At 42.5% G+C, this 16,428-nt stretch overlaps 1 protein-coding gene and 3 non-coding genes across 4 annotated transcripts; 3 read left to right on the forward strand and 1 right to left on the reverse strand.

The window, feature by feature from the left end:
- The first annotated feature begins 1,231 nt into the window (after positions 1-1,231).
- Positions 1,232-8,077, forward strand: MRPL58 (mitochondrial ribosomal protein L58). Its single transcript, XM_033139270.1, has 6 exons — positions 1,232-1,447; positions 3,165-3,201; positions 4,464-4,523; positions 5,311-5,393; positions 6,655-6,824; positions 7,920-8,077. The coding sequence occupies exons 1-6, from the start codon at positions 1,262-1,264 to the stop codon at positions 8,002-8,004; spliced, it is 621 nt and encodes a 206-aa protein (XP_032995161.1). The 5' UTR covers positions 1,232-1,261; the 3' UTR covers positions 8,005-8,077.
- A 2,943-nt stretch (positions 8,078-11,020) lies between these two features.
- TRNAR-CCU lies at positions 11,021-11,093 on the reverse strand. The gene has a single exon. It is a non-coding gene; the product is annotated as a tRNA-Arg (tRNA).
- Positions 11,094-12,011: 918 nt separating this feature from the next.
- TRNAR-UCG lies at positions 12,012-12,084 on the forward strand. The gene has a single exon. It is a non-coding gene; the product is annotated as a tRNA-Arg (tRNA).
- Positions 12,085-12,573: 489 nt separating this feature from the next.
- On the forward strand, positions 12,574-12,646 carry TRNAR-CCU. Its single transcript has one exon. It is a non-coding gene; the product is annotated as a tRNA-Arg (tRNA).
- The last annotated feature ends 3,782 nt before the right edge of the window (positions 12,647-16,428 follow it).

A 16,428-nucleotide genomic window follows, 5' to 3' on the forward strand; every position in this document is an offset into this window, starting at 1 on the left:
GTCCACTGACGTCCTGGAGCCACAAGGCAAAAGCACCAAATTTCAAAAAATTGAATTTGATTATTTTGTCCCCCTCCAAATTTTCTTTTGACGAAGCATTTCCTCTGACCTATAAACAATCATTCCAAAATAAATACAGTAAATAAATGCTTATGTAAGACTCAATATATTGTGCTTTAGCAAAACGTTACAAGTTGCATAGCCTTTTATACAAATCTCTTCAATACAGTGATAGCCGAACATGAACATTTGGTCTGTTTATGAACCAGCAGCACTACTTCCGGTGTATGAGACTTGTTCCCTGGGTTATCAAAGATTGAAAACTCAACCCTTCAGGCTTCTTCACATGCGATTTACATTGGTTAATGTATTTTACAGCCCAATCTTATGGTTACTCAGAAGTCAATCCCTCTGAGTTCAAAACAAAATAAAAAAATTCCTTCCAGTAGCACCTTAAGAAGTGTGCATGCACACGAAAGCTCATACCAAGAACAAACTTAGTTGGTCTCTAAGGTGCTACTGGAAGGAATTTTATTTTTTATTTTGTTTTGACTATGGCAGACCAACACGGCTACCTACCTGCCTCTGAGTTCAATTAGGCTTGCTCCTAAATAGGGAGATCTGCTATTCTTTAATTGGGATCAAACTACATTGAAGACAGTAGGACTTGACTTTTGAGCAAATACCTGGGCAACAGGGCTTGCGTGCCTCCAACTTTGAAGTTTCACAGGAACGCTTGGAAACATTACAATAGGGATTCCCTGCAAATAGCTGATACACTCAAAACCAAAACAGAAGCACGTTTGCCCCAGTACTTTTAAATATGAGGACAATGCTACAATTCTGAGCAGAATTCTGCGATTTATTTTACTTTATTTTATAAAAATAAAAAGTGCTATTTGCTACATTTATACCTAATAATAGGAATTTCTTCAGGCAGCTCACAAAGCAAATGAAAAATTTAACATTCATATAAAACAAAACTAAAACAGGTCAATTTTAGAAACTGAAATGCAATTTAAATCTAAGAAGCTCCGACTGTGAAAGATAAGTGTTTAGAAGCGGGCAGCCTATATAAACAGCGGCGCCGTCAGCCCAACCCATCTCCTCCCCGTATTTCGGATTCGGAATCGCATATGTGCACTTATGCAAGAGGCGGAGGGGAAAGGTGAGGAAGAGAACCGTGTTTCTCCGGAACGGCAAGTGACCGGGTGCCTTTTGTAGCCGGACTTTTTTAGAACAGCACTCAGCCCAGCACAAGATGGCGGCGTGCGCGTTTCGCTGCCTCTGGCGATGGCCGGCGCTGAAGCTGCTCTCAGAAGCGGCTCGGGACTTCCCGCGCCGAGCCATCGCCTCCGCTCGCCCAGCCTCCGGTTCTGAATTCCGGAGCGAATACAGCTTGGACAAACTTTACCCCTCGCAGCAAAAAGGAGCCGACGCAACAAAGGTTAGGAATCCGGATAGGTGATTGTGATGGCAGGAGCACCTAGATCTATATAAAGCGGAGTAGCGCCTTCCTTGAATTTCCGTTTGCATAGATCTACTCCTCTCCCTCACGGCCGGTCTGCGGGAGGAAGTTGCGTTGCCCTATGTAAATAGATAGGCCTAAGAATAGGAGCTGGAGAAACGCAGGTTCGAATCCCTACTGCGCTTATCAACTTCACTGGGTGGCCTTGGGCTGGTCGTTGTCTCTTACCCTGGCCTACCTCGCAGAGATGTTGAGAGGATAAAATAGAGCTGACTCGTGTTCATGGGGGGGGGGGAAGTCATGATATAGACAGATGTAATAAATAAAATAGCATATGTCTCTGATGGGATAGCTAGTACATCTCTCCCAATGTGAACAGCAAAGATAAACATGTTTTGTTTTGTTTATATAGTCATATATTATCTATATCTCAGTTTTCCTTCCTTATGACACCCAAAGCAGTGTATGTGCTGTTCCCAAGCTGCCTCCTATCCAGGCACTGACCAGACCCAGTCCTGCTTAGTTTGAGTAAGGTGATGGTTCTGCAAGCTGTTAGACTATACCAGTGTTTTTCAACCACTGTTCCGCGGCACACTAGTGTGCCGCGAGATGTTGCATAGTGTGCCGTGGGAAAAATGGAAAAATTACTTTATATATAGTCAATATAGGCACAGAGTTAATTTTTTTTTAACATTTTCTAATGGTGGTGTGCCTCGTGATTTTTTTCATGAAACAAGTGTGCCTTTGCCCAAAAAAGGTTGAAAAACACTGGACTATACTACCCTTTTGCTTCTAACTCTGCCTTTAATCTTAAAGCTTATCTAATTCAACTTCTTGCCAATGTAGGAAATACACTCCTACCATTTGCCTAATAATAATAATTTATTTATACCCTGCCCAGCTGGCTGGGTATACCCAGCCACTCTGGGCAGCTCCCAACAGAACAACAACAACAACAACAACAAAGTGATAAAACATCAAACATTAAAAACTTCCCTAAACCAGGGCTGCCTTCAGATGTTTTCTAAACGTCAGATAGTTGTTTATTTCCTTGACATCTGATGGGAGGGCGTTCCACAGGGCAGGCGCCACAACCGAGAAGGCCCTCTACCTTGTTCCCTATAGCTTCACTTCTCACAGTGAAGGAACCAGTGATAGGTATGTATGTTTTATTTGGAGAATGGCAATGAGATGTTGAGATTGAATTCAAGGGTGATGATTTCTTTTTAAGACTCAGTTGTACAATGATTCTGCATATTGAAGTCCTCATGAGTCCCCCCCCCCCCCCGTTTTTTTTTGAGGTTCAGATGTGATAAACTAGTATTGTGAATGACTTGACAAGAGTAGATACAACTTACTGCTCCTGGTTGAATAAAGGTTTTTCAGAATCTGGTGATCCACATTTAGTTCAAGAAGTCCTCTTATTGTGACTTTGCTGAACTGAACAATGGTCACAAGTGTCTGGTCTAAGACATTAAAGCTGAGGAAACAAAATAATTTGAGTGCCTAAAAATCTGTATTGTACAAAGTAAAACTAAAAATTGATAAACCCTGCCTATGGCCTTAAAAAAAAATTATTACTGTAGTTGCATATTTTTTCCATTTTCTATTTATACACTAATTGTACTACAATACAGAAATTTTACAGTAGTATTAAGTTGCAGTTGCTTAACAATATGTATCTCTGTGTTAACAGGATTTGGCAAACCAGACTGTTCCCGACATTCCTGTAGGTGAGTCCAGAACATTAGGGAAGTGACGTCTCTTTCTCAAATGATTTCCCCAGGCATTCATTTTATTTGCCCGTAACAGTGTAATCCTATGCAGGCTTGCTTGGAAGTAAGTACTATTGGCTATATTTCTGATTTAAAGAGGCCTATAGGCTTGTGCTGTAAATCAGTTAAACTTTTAATTAGTGGAGGATTGGGTACTGGCACAGGAACTGCAAAGAACAGATGGACAAAGCAATGCCTTATAGTGCTTGTGTTGCCAGTGGAGGCCACATGCCAGTGGTGGGTGAGGTCAGAGGCAGAAAATTGAACAGAGCAAGCCATGTGCCTTCTTTGTACAGTAAGTTTATTTCTACACACAGTCACACATCACTCTCTGTTTTCCATCCAGGCAGGCAAGAGGCATTATCAGAGTTCCAGGACATATTATAGCCAGGCAAAAACACTCAAGGAGAGTGTGAAACATGGTCTGCAGAGGGGATGTAGCTTGGGGAGAGTCCCAAGGACCACATAAAGAGACACATTTGGCCCCTGGGGCTGAGGGTCTACCCCAGGCATAGGCAAACTCCGGCCCTCCAGATGTTTGGGACTACAATTCCCATCATCCCTGACCACTGGTCCTGTTAGCTAGGGGTGATGGGAATTGTAGTCCCAAACATCTGGCAGGCCAGAGTTTGCCTATGCCTGATCTACCCCTATGCTAAGCCAAACCTCAGGAGTAATGTGGCTGCAGTATTTTCATATGTACCAGTACACTTGCTTGTTTATGCTAAGCTCTAGTTCGGCTTAATGTTGTACGTAACTCAGGATGCTATCTTAATTTTACATTAATTAATAGTAATTAATTCTGTGTGGCTTGTATGCTACCTTAAAAAATATGGTACTTTAAGCACCTTTTTATTATATATCGAAAACAATCAGAAACATATACCCTAAAAACAATGCCCACATGTACTCTTATTGGGAAGTAAATCCCATTGGTGGAAAATGCTTTCGCTGAGGTTGCCACTGCAATTCATTACCTGCTTATTTCACCAGATGGAGAATAACTACTTAAGGACAATCGGAATGCTCCTACAGGAGCGTTACAGGAGTGTTTATTGGAGTTACCTTCATACTTCAAGAGGTCACCTCTATTCGAAGTGTGACCTTCCAGATCAGTATATCCCTTCCTATGCAGTCTTACCCTTTCTTCTTCTTCCCTGTACATACACAAAACCATGACTGTATATCTTTTCAATATTTCTCTTTACAATCTTTTCCAGATCGTTTGTCCATATCATATTGCCGAAGTAGTGGCCCAGGAGGCCAGAATGTTAATAAAGGTACGAAAAATATCGGAGCAGATTTAAATAGATACTTGTCCTGGGCATGCATACTTGGGAGTGAGCTCCCTTTTGAGGAAACATGAGTAGAATCAAGCTGCGGATTTTTCTGTTAACCAGTGGTGCTATTAGATGTGTAATGTTAACGTTTGTACATCTAAATCTGAGGACTCATTAGCCAGTCTTCAACATAGTGATCCCTTATGACTTTGGCAAGTACTGAAAGATCAGTGCTTCTTTTTAACATTAACTAGTTTCTCTTTTCTTCATTTTTTTTAAAGATCAAAGTTAATATCCAGTAACAGAAATGCCCTCTCCTGTCCTCTGCAAGTCCCTGTGTCCCCCCCCCCCCATCTGCTCCAGAGGATCCTCCAACCCTTTGGAAAAGATTTGGGACATGTGTTTGATAGATAAAACTCCTGTGACTTTAAAATGGTTCTTTTGATTGTTTACAAGGAAACATTGTTTACAGGGGGGGAATGCTCCTGAGGGAGGACATTGCAGGCCAAAATGCATTGGGCATTAATAAAAAGTATTACTTTTCGGCTTTTTTGAGATTGAGTCTCCTTTTTTGCCATGTCTCTTGGAATGGCAAGAATTCTTCTGAAAATGCAGAACACTTCAAAGTTAGATGGTGGGGGGTGACATTTCGCATGGCAGCAAGATCAGCTGGTGGGGTACGTGTGACACCATTGAATTGAAATCTGAACCTGCAACCTTTGGATAGGATCTGCAGTTCTCCATGTGCCCCTAGGAATAGTAATGTATTTCTTTGTTTCACTTGCAGTAAATACGAAGGCAGAAGTCCGGTTCCATTTGGCAACAGCAGATTGGATCTCGGAAGATGTGCGACAGAAAATGGCCATGATGGTAATTCTTAGCATTTATCTTTCTTTTTCTAGGTACTTCCCAAGCTATTCAGCCCAGCAGAATAGTTTGATCTTGGTGAACTAGTTTATTGAAGCAGCACACAAGGAAATTAGGGTGCTCTGAGAAGCCATTTAGGCAATATAACTCAATATTGATTACATATTGATTACTGTGGTTAGCATCACATTCGAGGCGCAATGCTATGCTGAAAATTTGTTGGCTGAGGGACTTTTGGATTTGTGCATTCTATTTGTGTGGGCTTCTTTTCCGTTCCTAGGCTGAGCACACATTGGATACAGCGGCCGTTCCACCAGCAAAGCTGTAGCATCTCTGGTCCAGGCATAACACAAGCCTAGGACTGCTTGCCACCTTTAGCTAGTGTCTGGTGACCTGTGCAAATCTAACTTCTGCATTGAGGAAAGTAATTGCTAAGCATAAGCTAAGTTAATGGCTGGAATATTTTCTTTTCCTAAAGCATTTTAACACTGAAAGTGCTCTATTATCCTTACCTTGTTTTTCACTCTGCAGTGTGATTGCTCTATACCCAAGAACAGCGCCTGGAGGGTTGGTTAATTGTCACAACTCCTATTTGTTGAAGTTGTTTTACCTTATTATGGAATTCAGATCCTTTTTTTCATCAGCACTTTGGTGCTGGGTAATATAATAGAGGAGCCTTGGAGCAGTGGAGATATTGAGGTCCCCAGGGACAGAACACCTCACCTAGTGGCATCTGCCAGACCCTAGTGCTTGATAGTTTGCTGTTCTTGATATTCTGCTGGAAACTTGTTTATATTCTGCAAAAGCTCCCACAGCTGCAGTACTACTGGTGTGCCTGCTCTCAGGTTCCCCTGCCTAGTAAGAGGTATCCACTTTTACTGGGCAGCCCAAATCCAAGGTTAATAAGCAGGATTCTAATCCACAGCTTCCTATAAACAGTTTACTGACACAAAGATAATTACATATGGTAATATTTCCACAGCACCTTTACACATTAAATCTAAAACTTTCATTAAGGCTGCAGACCCATGTATTCCTGGGAATAAGCCCCAGTGAACACAGTGAGATTTAACTTCAAAGTGAACATGCATAGGATTGGGCTGTAAGGGTAACTTTCAGAAGAGACGGTCAGAAGTTGCCTCCTGTGGCAATCATGTCTGCTTTCCCTCTTTTTTAAGAAAAACAAAAAACAAAACCTTATTTTTAGGCTGGTAAACTAATGAGAACGGAATGCTCCATAGTAAAAAAATGTTTTCTTTCCCAGCACAAGAATAGGATCAGTAAATCTGGAGAACTGATAGTCACCTCTGAAGTAAGTCGCTACCAGATGAGGAATTTGGCAGCTTGCTTGCAAAAAATCAGAGAGCTGATTATAGAAGCCACTGAGATGCCTCGAGCTGAATCGAAAGAGACGGTGGAGATGATCAGAAGCAGGTATGAGTCCACTCATAATGCATCTGTAGCTGACAGCTGTTGCATTAAAAATGTCACCCTACAGTGCTCACTTAGAGCAAGGTGAAATCATCTGTAGCTACCATTAGCCAAGCAGAGCAGCTACTTGCCTCCAACTCTCAAGGGTGTGTCACAAAATCATATTATGTAGCTAAGGCAAGGATCCAGGAGGCCCTCACCTGACCCCTAGTTTTAACACAGTCATACCTTGGGTTACGAACACTGTGGGTTGCGCATTTTCAAGTTGTGGACCGCGCCGAACCCAGAAGTACTGGAACGGGTTACTTCCAGGTTTCGGTGCATGCGCAGAAGTGCAAAATGACGTCATGCACAGAAGCGCCGAATCATGTCACGTGCATGCACAGACGCGGCGCTTCAGGCTGCAAACGCAGGTTGCGAACGTGCCTCCCGCACGGATCACATTCGCAACCTGAGGTATGACTGTAAAGAAGATAGCCTTCGTTTTCTTTCAGTTCTAGCTGGACAAGCTGAGACAGTTTTTGTTTCTTGACTTAGGGCAGAGCACCATGGGTCATCTCTTGTGTGTATTAGAGTGTAAGTGGACCTCTGGAATTGTAATACAGTGGTACCTCCGGTTGCGCACAGGATCCGTTCTGAAGCTCCGGTCGGATCCTGAGGAATTCGCAACCGGAGATGCCTGTTCTGTGAATGGCACAGTAGAGTGCTTCTGTGCATGTGCGTGGTGCGAAACCCGGAAAAATACTTCTGGGTTTGCCACATGCATAACCCGAAGGATACACAACCAGAGGTGTGTGTATCCAGAGGTACCACTGTATACAGATCCGAGGTAGCATTGCTGTATTTCACTTATATAGAAAGGGCATCACTTTCAGAATGTTGCACTTGGATAAAACCTAGCAGGTACCTCTTCTCTGGGAAAATATCAACTACTTCAGGCTTTTTAGAAGAAATATCCCTTAACTGCTTAGGATTTTGCTTTTCTTTGAAATGTTGATTCTGCGTGACAAGAACCTGATACAAATCATTTATGATAACAAACTGGAATCATTTCACAGACACAAGTATATCATCCTCAACCTCTCTATTTGATTTTAGGGTGGAGAAAATGAACCGCGAACGCCTCCGACAAAAAAAGATTCGCTCTTCCGTAAAACAAAGCAGGCATGTGGACTTTGACTGAACGCACCGGAGAAAGAGCATTTTGGAACACATCCATTGGACTCTTTCTAATATTTGGATTTGGAAAAGAATAATAATAATAAAAACCTTACACCATACAATCTGTTCCTTGCAGTTTATGAAATGGGAGTGGACGTTTTCACTAAAACTAATGGAGCCTGAAGCTAAAGTCCTATGTCAACTGCCATAACATACATTTACCAAAGTAATTAACCCAACTCTTCTTAACTGTAGCACAGAGCTTTCCAAACTGTGTGTTGTGACACGTTAGTGTGTCGGCTGGAGTGTGTGGATGCGTAATGCAATGCTAGAAAGGGGCTAGTTTAACCTCCCGATTTGGTAGTAAAACTGAAAAACTGTTGTCACAAAATGATGCGTGTCTAAAAAGTGTGTCACCAACACGTCAAGTTTGGAAAGCTCTGCTGTAGCGGTTAGCTTTTAAATGAACAGCTCTTCTAAGCATGAGTCTTGTACATTTTTAGACTCATTTCCAGGGCAGCTGTACTGTACCATGTTTGTTTGCTATCCCTGCTTTCTCATGCAATCTGTTCTCACCCATCCTAAACTTGTTCATATTTATGTGCACATAAATATTTGAAATATTTATATCCCATTTTTCTACCTGACAGGCATACAAAGCAGCTGAAAAATTTAGTGATACTTAAAAGGGGGGGAGCAGTAGTGCTTTTATGAACCCTTTGTGGCCAATGACTATGGAGCATATCCAGTTCTCTTGACTTAGATGTTACTACTGCTTGGGGCTAGATAGCCCAAACATTGGGAGCTACCTCGTTTCCCAGGCAGCTGTATGAATTATAATGCAGCCATTTTGACATTAAATTGGATGTACGTTGTTGGAAGACTTGAGGCAGCAATGGGGCCTCACACAAGTAATGAACTAGCTGCACCTCCCTGAAGACCCTGCTGTTTCCCTGTTCATGCCATAGCTTTGTATGTTTCCTATTACGTATGGGAGAGAAGAGAATGCAGGGAAGCTACGGAGCAACAATTGGCTCCTCTTCTACTGCTTCTAGAACAGGGATGCGGAATCTGCAGCCCTCCTGATGTTACTGAACTCCCATCTCCCATCAGTTCCAACCAGCAGTGCCAATGGTCAGGGATGATGGAAGTTCTGGAAGAAGTGGAAATAAAGGGTAGAGAAAACATGGAAGGACATAAAATTGGGAGTGGAAAGAATCTTGTCTCTTCTTGCTTGTACCTCTGATCTGGTGTCTTGGGGACCAGAGTTGTTTCTTAGCCACCACACTGCAGGTTGCCAGCTTAAATGATAGCATTTTTACAGGTGGTTTATTCTATAATCAAGTTAAAATGAGAGGCTAGGCATTTCCCTGATGTTTTCTCTTGAATTACTTTCTGAAGCTGCTTTTTTCTGAGGCAAAATTTATTTCCGTGAAAGACACCTGCTCCATACTTCTTGAAAACCATTGTTTTAAATAATAGAGACTACAATTCCTCCTTCATGCATTTTCTGGAAGAATCTATACTTTTCTGTACTTTGAAAAGGCCATGTGTTCCTCTTTTCTAAAGCCAATTTTGAGTTATCTCTGATTGCCACAAGAGGGCACTATGGATTTAGGGAAAAGGTTGTTAGTCACTTTTTTGCTATAAAATCACAATGCAGCATTTTTACAGTACAGTAATTCTATTTTTTAATTAACAGTTGTCACGAGGAAGAAGCAGGCTACTTATTTAGAACATGAGAGGTAGAGGAACATTATTTTGAACACTGGGCAAAGTTCACATCACTTTCTGGTTAAAAATAGGCTTTTAAAATTCTGATATGATATAAATTCTTCTGGAATACACAATATATTAATTGGGAGATGTACTGTATATATAATACCTAAGACTCCAGCTGCGGTATACATTTAGAGCAATATCGTACCACAGCAAACAGCCATGCCTTTCCCCCAATAATTCTGGGAACTATAGTTTGTTAAGGATGCTAAGAGTTGTAAGCACTCCCCAGTTCCCCTGAACACAGCTACAATTCCCAGAGTTCCCCTGGGAAGGACTGATTGCTAAAGCATTCTGAGAACCCTCGTTCCGAGAGGAGAACGGGTCCTCACAACTCTCAGCACCCTTAACAAACTACAGTTCCCAGGATTCCTTGGGGGGAGCCAAGGCTACAACCCTGACCCCAGTTTACCTGGGGCTAATCCCTATTGAATTCAATAGGATTTACTTCTGAGTAAACATGCATAGGATTGCTCTGTTAGGTTGGCATCCAACTGAGCTGCACAGAAGACCCACTGAAATCAAACAGATTAGTTGTGAGCAGCCTAACTCCACTGAGTTGCTTGGGTCTACTCTGATCTGTGGTATGCCCCACATAGAAATTATAGCTCACAAGGATGAACTGCTTTAGATATTTTGCAGCACTTTGAACTTCTTGGCCAGCATCTATGGGATCAAAGCTTCCAAAACATCTAAGCACCTGACTGAATTTTACCTGTTTCCGATGTCCACATACCGTAATCTGTTGGGAACAGTGCTGCTTCCAGGCACTCCCTGATCTGCCCTCTGCATATAATTTTAGGCAGGCCCAAGGCCTTCTTCTGGTTGTCTTTGGTTATGTTTCTAACACAGACATGTAGCAGTGATGGACTGAAGAGGGTTAAACCCAGGACTGGCCCAAGACATTTTGACACCTTAGGCGGACTCCAAAATGGTGTACCTCTCCCCGCCATGGAAGAAGGGGTGAGGGAAAATCTAATCAGGAACAAGGGGGAAGAAAGATCAACATTGGGACCTGCTGGCCCAGTGGATCCTGCTACCTGAGGCAGTCACCCCATCTTGCCTTGCAGGTGGGACAACTTTGGTTGAACCACAGTAATGGCTGACCTGTTTATTCCTGTGGCCATTAAACCATGGTAATAATGAAGACAAAGAATAATTTAAAAATGAGATGAATTAAATGTAAGAGAGGAACAAGATAATTTAATTAGAACCACCCAAGTGAATTGGGGGGAAAGGTGAGGGGAAAAAAGGAAACTCACCCCAGATGGGACTCGAACCCACAATCCCTGGCTTAGGAGGCCAGTGCCTTATCCATTAGGCCACTGGGGCTTGCTGGAAAAAAAGCGTCTACGTTCCTACTTAACTCTGTAATAGCCGAATTAATTTCACCACGCGTGTGTGCGCCTATATAGAGCCCGGGCGCTGGTTTCTCCCACCCGCCCGCACGGCTTGCGACAACGCGCTTATAAACGAGGAAAAGAACAACAAATGCTGTCTGATAATAGATCACCTCGCCCTTTGAAAATTAAGTAAACACAGCGGCTTTTCAGAATCCTAAACTGCTGACAATAATAAAAGAAGTTAGTAGCAGTAGGGCTGAAATCTATAGATCCCAAGGCTCAAGGCCACTTGGGGCTAAATGTGCATTCTGCACATGCTCAGAGGCACCGCGCATTAAAGGGGGGGGGAATCAACGCCGCAGCATTCAGCTTGGGGACCCTACGCATAATCACAGACTGAAAATTCCTATAAATGAATAATTTCACTAACGGGGCGGTTGATTTCTAATGAGAGACCTTTCAGGTCTTCCACTGCTTCTCTTCTCCCGGGATTTTATTTTATTTTATTTTTTATTTTTTTGCCTAAACGTGATGGGGGGCCACTTTCCATTGGTGTGCACAAGTACTCCCTTTCTTTACTCACGTTTTTACACCCTGGCTCAGATGTTAAGCAGCTAACTGGCTGCAGCAGAAGAAGGAGAAGAAACAGATGACCTAACAAAATTAAATGTTTCCTGGTTAAACCATTAAAAGCTGCAGCAAGAAACTCGCGCGAGCTAGGACAGTTTCACCGGGCAATGCGGAAGGGGAAATGGAGGGCAGCAATAAACAGCGGAAGATGGCATGGAAATTAAAAGCAAACCGTCGTCTCAGAAACATGTGAAGTTTAACTTCTTTTAAAAAGCCATCGTCTGCTACCTCCTGCTTTATACCTTCTGTTTACCAATACCGCTCTCTATCTACAAGTGACCGCGTGGCCTAATGGATAAGGCGTCTGACTTCGGATCAGAAGATTGAGGGTTCGAGTCCCTTCGTGGTCGATACGTTTTAGCGGTTCAATAACAATCCCGAGATACCTGACCCAATAAATATCAGACGAAACATCTAACTGGATTTAATTAGTTCGATGTACGAAACGTGCTCCCCAGTCCCACCCCTAAAGCGAGCTTCTCTGTACGCGTGTTCTTAATCCTATCGTCCAATCAGTTTTATGAAGATGAAAACAGAAAATGATACACAGTCGCGGAGGGCGCGAGTTCCATATTTACAGAGCACTAAAAAAGACTTTCAGGTACAGTGGATCAGTGACTGCTAGTATTCCATATTTTTAAAACCGCTTTTCCCGCAGGTCTGTTTGCGAAAACAGCCTTCCTCTCTTGTAGGCTGAAATGAATGCAGAGCGCCTGCGAAGGACTACAACTCTGAAAACTAATTCTGCTCATAACATACCTGTAAGCTAACAAAGGTAGAATTTATTAGACAGTTGCTCTGTGAGATGAAGGAAATAATGAAGCACATCGCAGCATATAGCCCCAGTGGCCTAATGGATAAGGCACTGGCCTCCTAAGCCAGGGATTGTGGGTTCGAGTCCCATCTGGGGTGGGGAAGAATTATTAATTTTGCTTTTTTAGGTTTTCTTAGGACAGCAGAGATCTCGACAGCGTTCAGGACTCATCTCCTCTTTCTAAAGAGGTGGGGCAAGCTTACACTTCACTTTATCTGAAAGTCTCAGCTTCCTATAAAAGCTTTCATATTAAATCATATTATGTCACCGTATATAAAAGAAGCAACACCATGTGTTTACAAATGTTTTATTTTTCAACCAATAAATAAGTTCCATTCTTTTATATTATAATATCCATATTTATTATATCTATACCAAGACTCTTGGAGGAGACTCTTGAGAGTCCCATGGACTGCAAAAAGATCAAACTTATCCATCCTTAAAGAAATCAGTCCTGAGTGCTCACTGGAAGGGCAGATCCTGAAGTTGAGGCTCCAGTACTTTGGCCACCTCATGAGAAGAGAAGACTCCCTGGAAAAGACCCTGATGTTGGGAAAGATGGGGGGCACAAGGAGAAGGGGACAACAGAGGATGAGATGGTTGGACAGTGTTCTCAAAGCGACTGGCATGAGTTTGGCCAAACTGCGGGAGGCAGTGGAGGATAGGGGTGCCTGTTGTGCTCTGGTCCATGGGGTCACGAAGAGTCGGACACGACTAAACAACTAAACAACAACAAATACCAAGAGGATACTTTTCAAAGCAACCATGCTGAGCTCCTCCTCAGGGCCAGTAACCACCCCACACTTTTCTGTATACCTTCCATAGAATGACAGTCACTGCTTTCCTTTCTTTTTTAAAGATGTACTTTATATTACATGCCAGTGTCTTGCAGTTGGCTAGACTGGAATATACAATTGTACACAAGTCAATGCATTGCCATCCACCAGCAGTGGAAGGAAGGAAGGAAGGAAGGAAGGAAGGAAGGAAGGATATGGTTAAATATCACATTGCAATTCAGAAAAAGATCTGTACCAGGAAACAGTAGTACGGGGAAAGTCTTGACAGATATTTGGCAGAATGAAGCATTGCAGTCACAGTGGATTGACTCTTTAAACCATAGGTCCTCCCCCGCCAAAAACCCTCTTTTTTCCTTCCTTATACTCACCAGCTAAGATCATTTGTCTTCTTACCACAGTTCTGCTGAAGCATCTCTCAGCTGCTGAAATCCACTATTGCCACCCCTCAAGAAACCACTTCAGGGTCCATGTGTGACTTAGCATGCTTGGGCCTTCATTCCGGCGTGTTCAGGTACTATAATAAATCTGACTCATCGCCAATATGGCAGGTGAGGTCTTCACTAGTCACCTGATACAAGGAATGATAAACCCATATTCCAGGGAGCTCCAAATGGAGGCTAACTTCAGGTCTTGGACTCAGATCATCTTGTAAGGTTGGAGTGCAGTACTGAGTCAGGAAAGCCACATAACAACAATATCCCTGAAATATTACACGAGACCATATAACACCGATCCTGAAAGGCCTACATTGGTCTCCAGTATATTTCCAAGCACAATTCAAAGTGTTGGTGCAGACCCTTAAAGCCCTAAACTGCCTTGGTCCAGTATACCTGAAGGAGCATCTCCACCCCCATCATTCAGCCCAGACACTGAGTTCCTCCTCCAAGGGTCTTCTGCTGGTTCCCTCACTGAGAGAAGTGAGGTTACAGGGAACCAGGCAGAGGGCCTTCTTGGTAGTGGCGCCCTCCCTGTGGAACGCTCTCCCATCAGATGTCAAGGAAATAAACAACTATCTGACTTTTAGAAGACATCTGAATGCAATCCTGTATCAGGAAATTTTTAATGTCTAATGTTTTACCATTTTTAATGTGTTGTAAGCCGCCCAGAGTGACTGGGGAAACCCAGCCAGACAGGCGGGGTATAAATAATAAAATTAGTAGTAGTAGTAGTAGTAGTAGTAGTACAGACTTATAGTAAAAAGTAAAGATATTTCAATCCTCTTGAAAATTCAAATAAAATAATGAGGGGAGTTGGACGGAAGAGCTATGTGGGATTTTTATGTACAGTACAGTAATCTAAAAGGGGGCATGTGTTTAAAAAGGATGAGATGCATGACCTTAAACCAAGAGTGGAGTGAGTATCAGTAGCCCTGCAGATATTATTAGATTTCAGTTCCCATTAGCGTCAGGCAGCATGGCCAGTGCTTAGGGATAATAGGAGTTGCAGTCCAGCAACATTTGGAGGGTCACAGGCTCCCCATCTGCACTATAAACTGTAGTTTTATGAAGTACGCAAAGGATCTGTCATAGAGTTTTGGCCATGCTGAGATGAAATGGATATATGTGGCCAGGGTGGATATACCCACAGGTTCTATTCTGCATTTCATCAAGACAAGTGCTTTGCATTTTCAAAGAGGCGGGTGCATGGTGCCTGATGTCTAATTACAATATTTGTCATAACAATGTTTGCAAAGTGTGCATCAAAGCAACAGAATTATCTGGAAAGCAACATCCGGACCACAAGGGGGAAGAAGTAATGGACACTAATGGGTAATCTTTAATTAAACACAAAGATCAATATGAAGAGAAAGAAAATGTTTTAGGGGATTTATGTCCACTTCAGGCCAACAGGGAGGCATGGGCAGAAGTGCAGAGCTGATAAAGTTAGGAGCAAATGCATGGAAATGACATTCAAAACCAGAGATGTGAAATACATCACCCCACAGCCACGGGAGGTTTCCATTTCATACAAGAAATTTTGCTGCTCCTCATTTTGGTAAACCTAGCAGCCTAGAACATTTTACATTCTACTATTAAAAATCATTTGGACCTACTCTCAGAGAATGTGGAAAGCTGTTATGATGAGTTTTCTTCTCTCCTGCGTGCCAGGTAAGAGCATTTCTTCTCTTCCCTCCAGCTCTACAAGCTGACAAATCAACTAAAAGACATGCTGGAAGGTAGGATGGATGTTGGAATAAAGGACAGTAATTTCTCCAGTTCACTGGCTTTCGAAATGATGTTAGACAGCAAAGCAAGAGGAGAGGAAGGATACCGTGGGACTCTGCCTAGAACATGGACTTTTGAATCTTACCATACTGACACATTCATCTTCTCATTTTGTTCCTATTCCAGAAGCCACCCAGAAACAGATTTGTGGTTACTACGATGTGGCCAAGTACCTGAACATCTCTTCTAAGAAGGAACTCTTCTCATACACCATACCCAAGAGAAATTGGGAAGAACCCTTAGAAGTTGATCTAGACTTCACCCTGGTGTCTATCCTTTCAGTGGTAAGAGAGAATAATCATTACATGTCTGGTCTCCAGTGATAAGACTAAACACAAATACTGAGGAGGGGGGAAAGGAAGGGAAGGGAAGTTGGAGCGGGGGAATAACTGTTGAGGTAGAATTACAAAACACTCATGTGTGACTGGCAGGGACACCAGCAGATCAGCCAGCAGGGTAGCAGGAATTTTAAAAGAGGGTCATCCATCTCCCTTGCACCCTCCGGTAGTGCTACTATCTGTCTTAATTTTCTAGGGCAGGAAGAAGAGAATACATTAATCTTTACCCCTTTGCTTCTTTGCAGCAAGAAAAATTGCAGGTGGTCACATTCTATTTCTGGCTTATGGTGGTAAGTTCCTCTTTCTTCTCTGCAAGTAACAAACAGATCCATCCTCCCATGAGGACCCAGAGGAGTTTTTAAAAAAAACTAAAAAAAAACTAATATAATTTTTCCTTCCACTAGAGCTGGAAAAATGATTTCATCTTATGGGATCCCTTGGATTTCTGTAACATTACAAGCATCATTCTTCCTGTGAAACTATTTTGGACCCCAGACATTTACATAGATGAACGGTAATG

The sequence above is a fragment of the Lacerta agilis genome, chromosome 2, assembly GCF_009819535.1.
Source record: "Lacerta agilis isolate rLacAgi1 chromosome 2, rLacAgi1.pri, whole genome shotgun sequence".
Lineage (NCBI taxonomy): Eukaryota > Metazoa > Chordata > Lepidosauria > Squamata > Lacertidae > Lacerta > Lacerta agilis.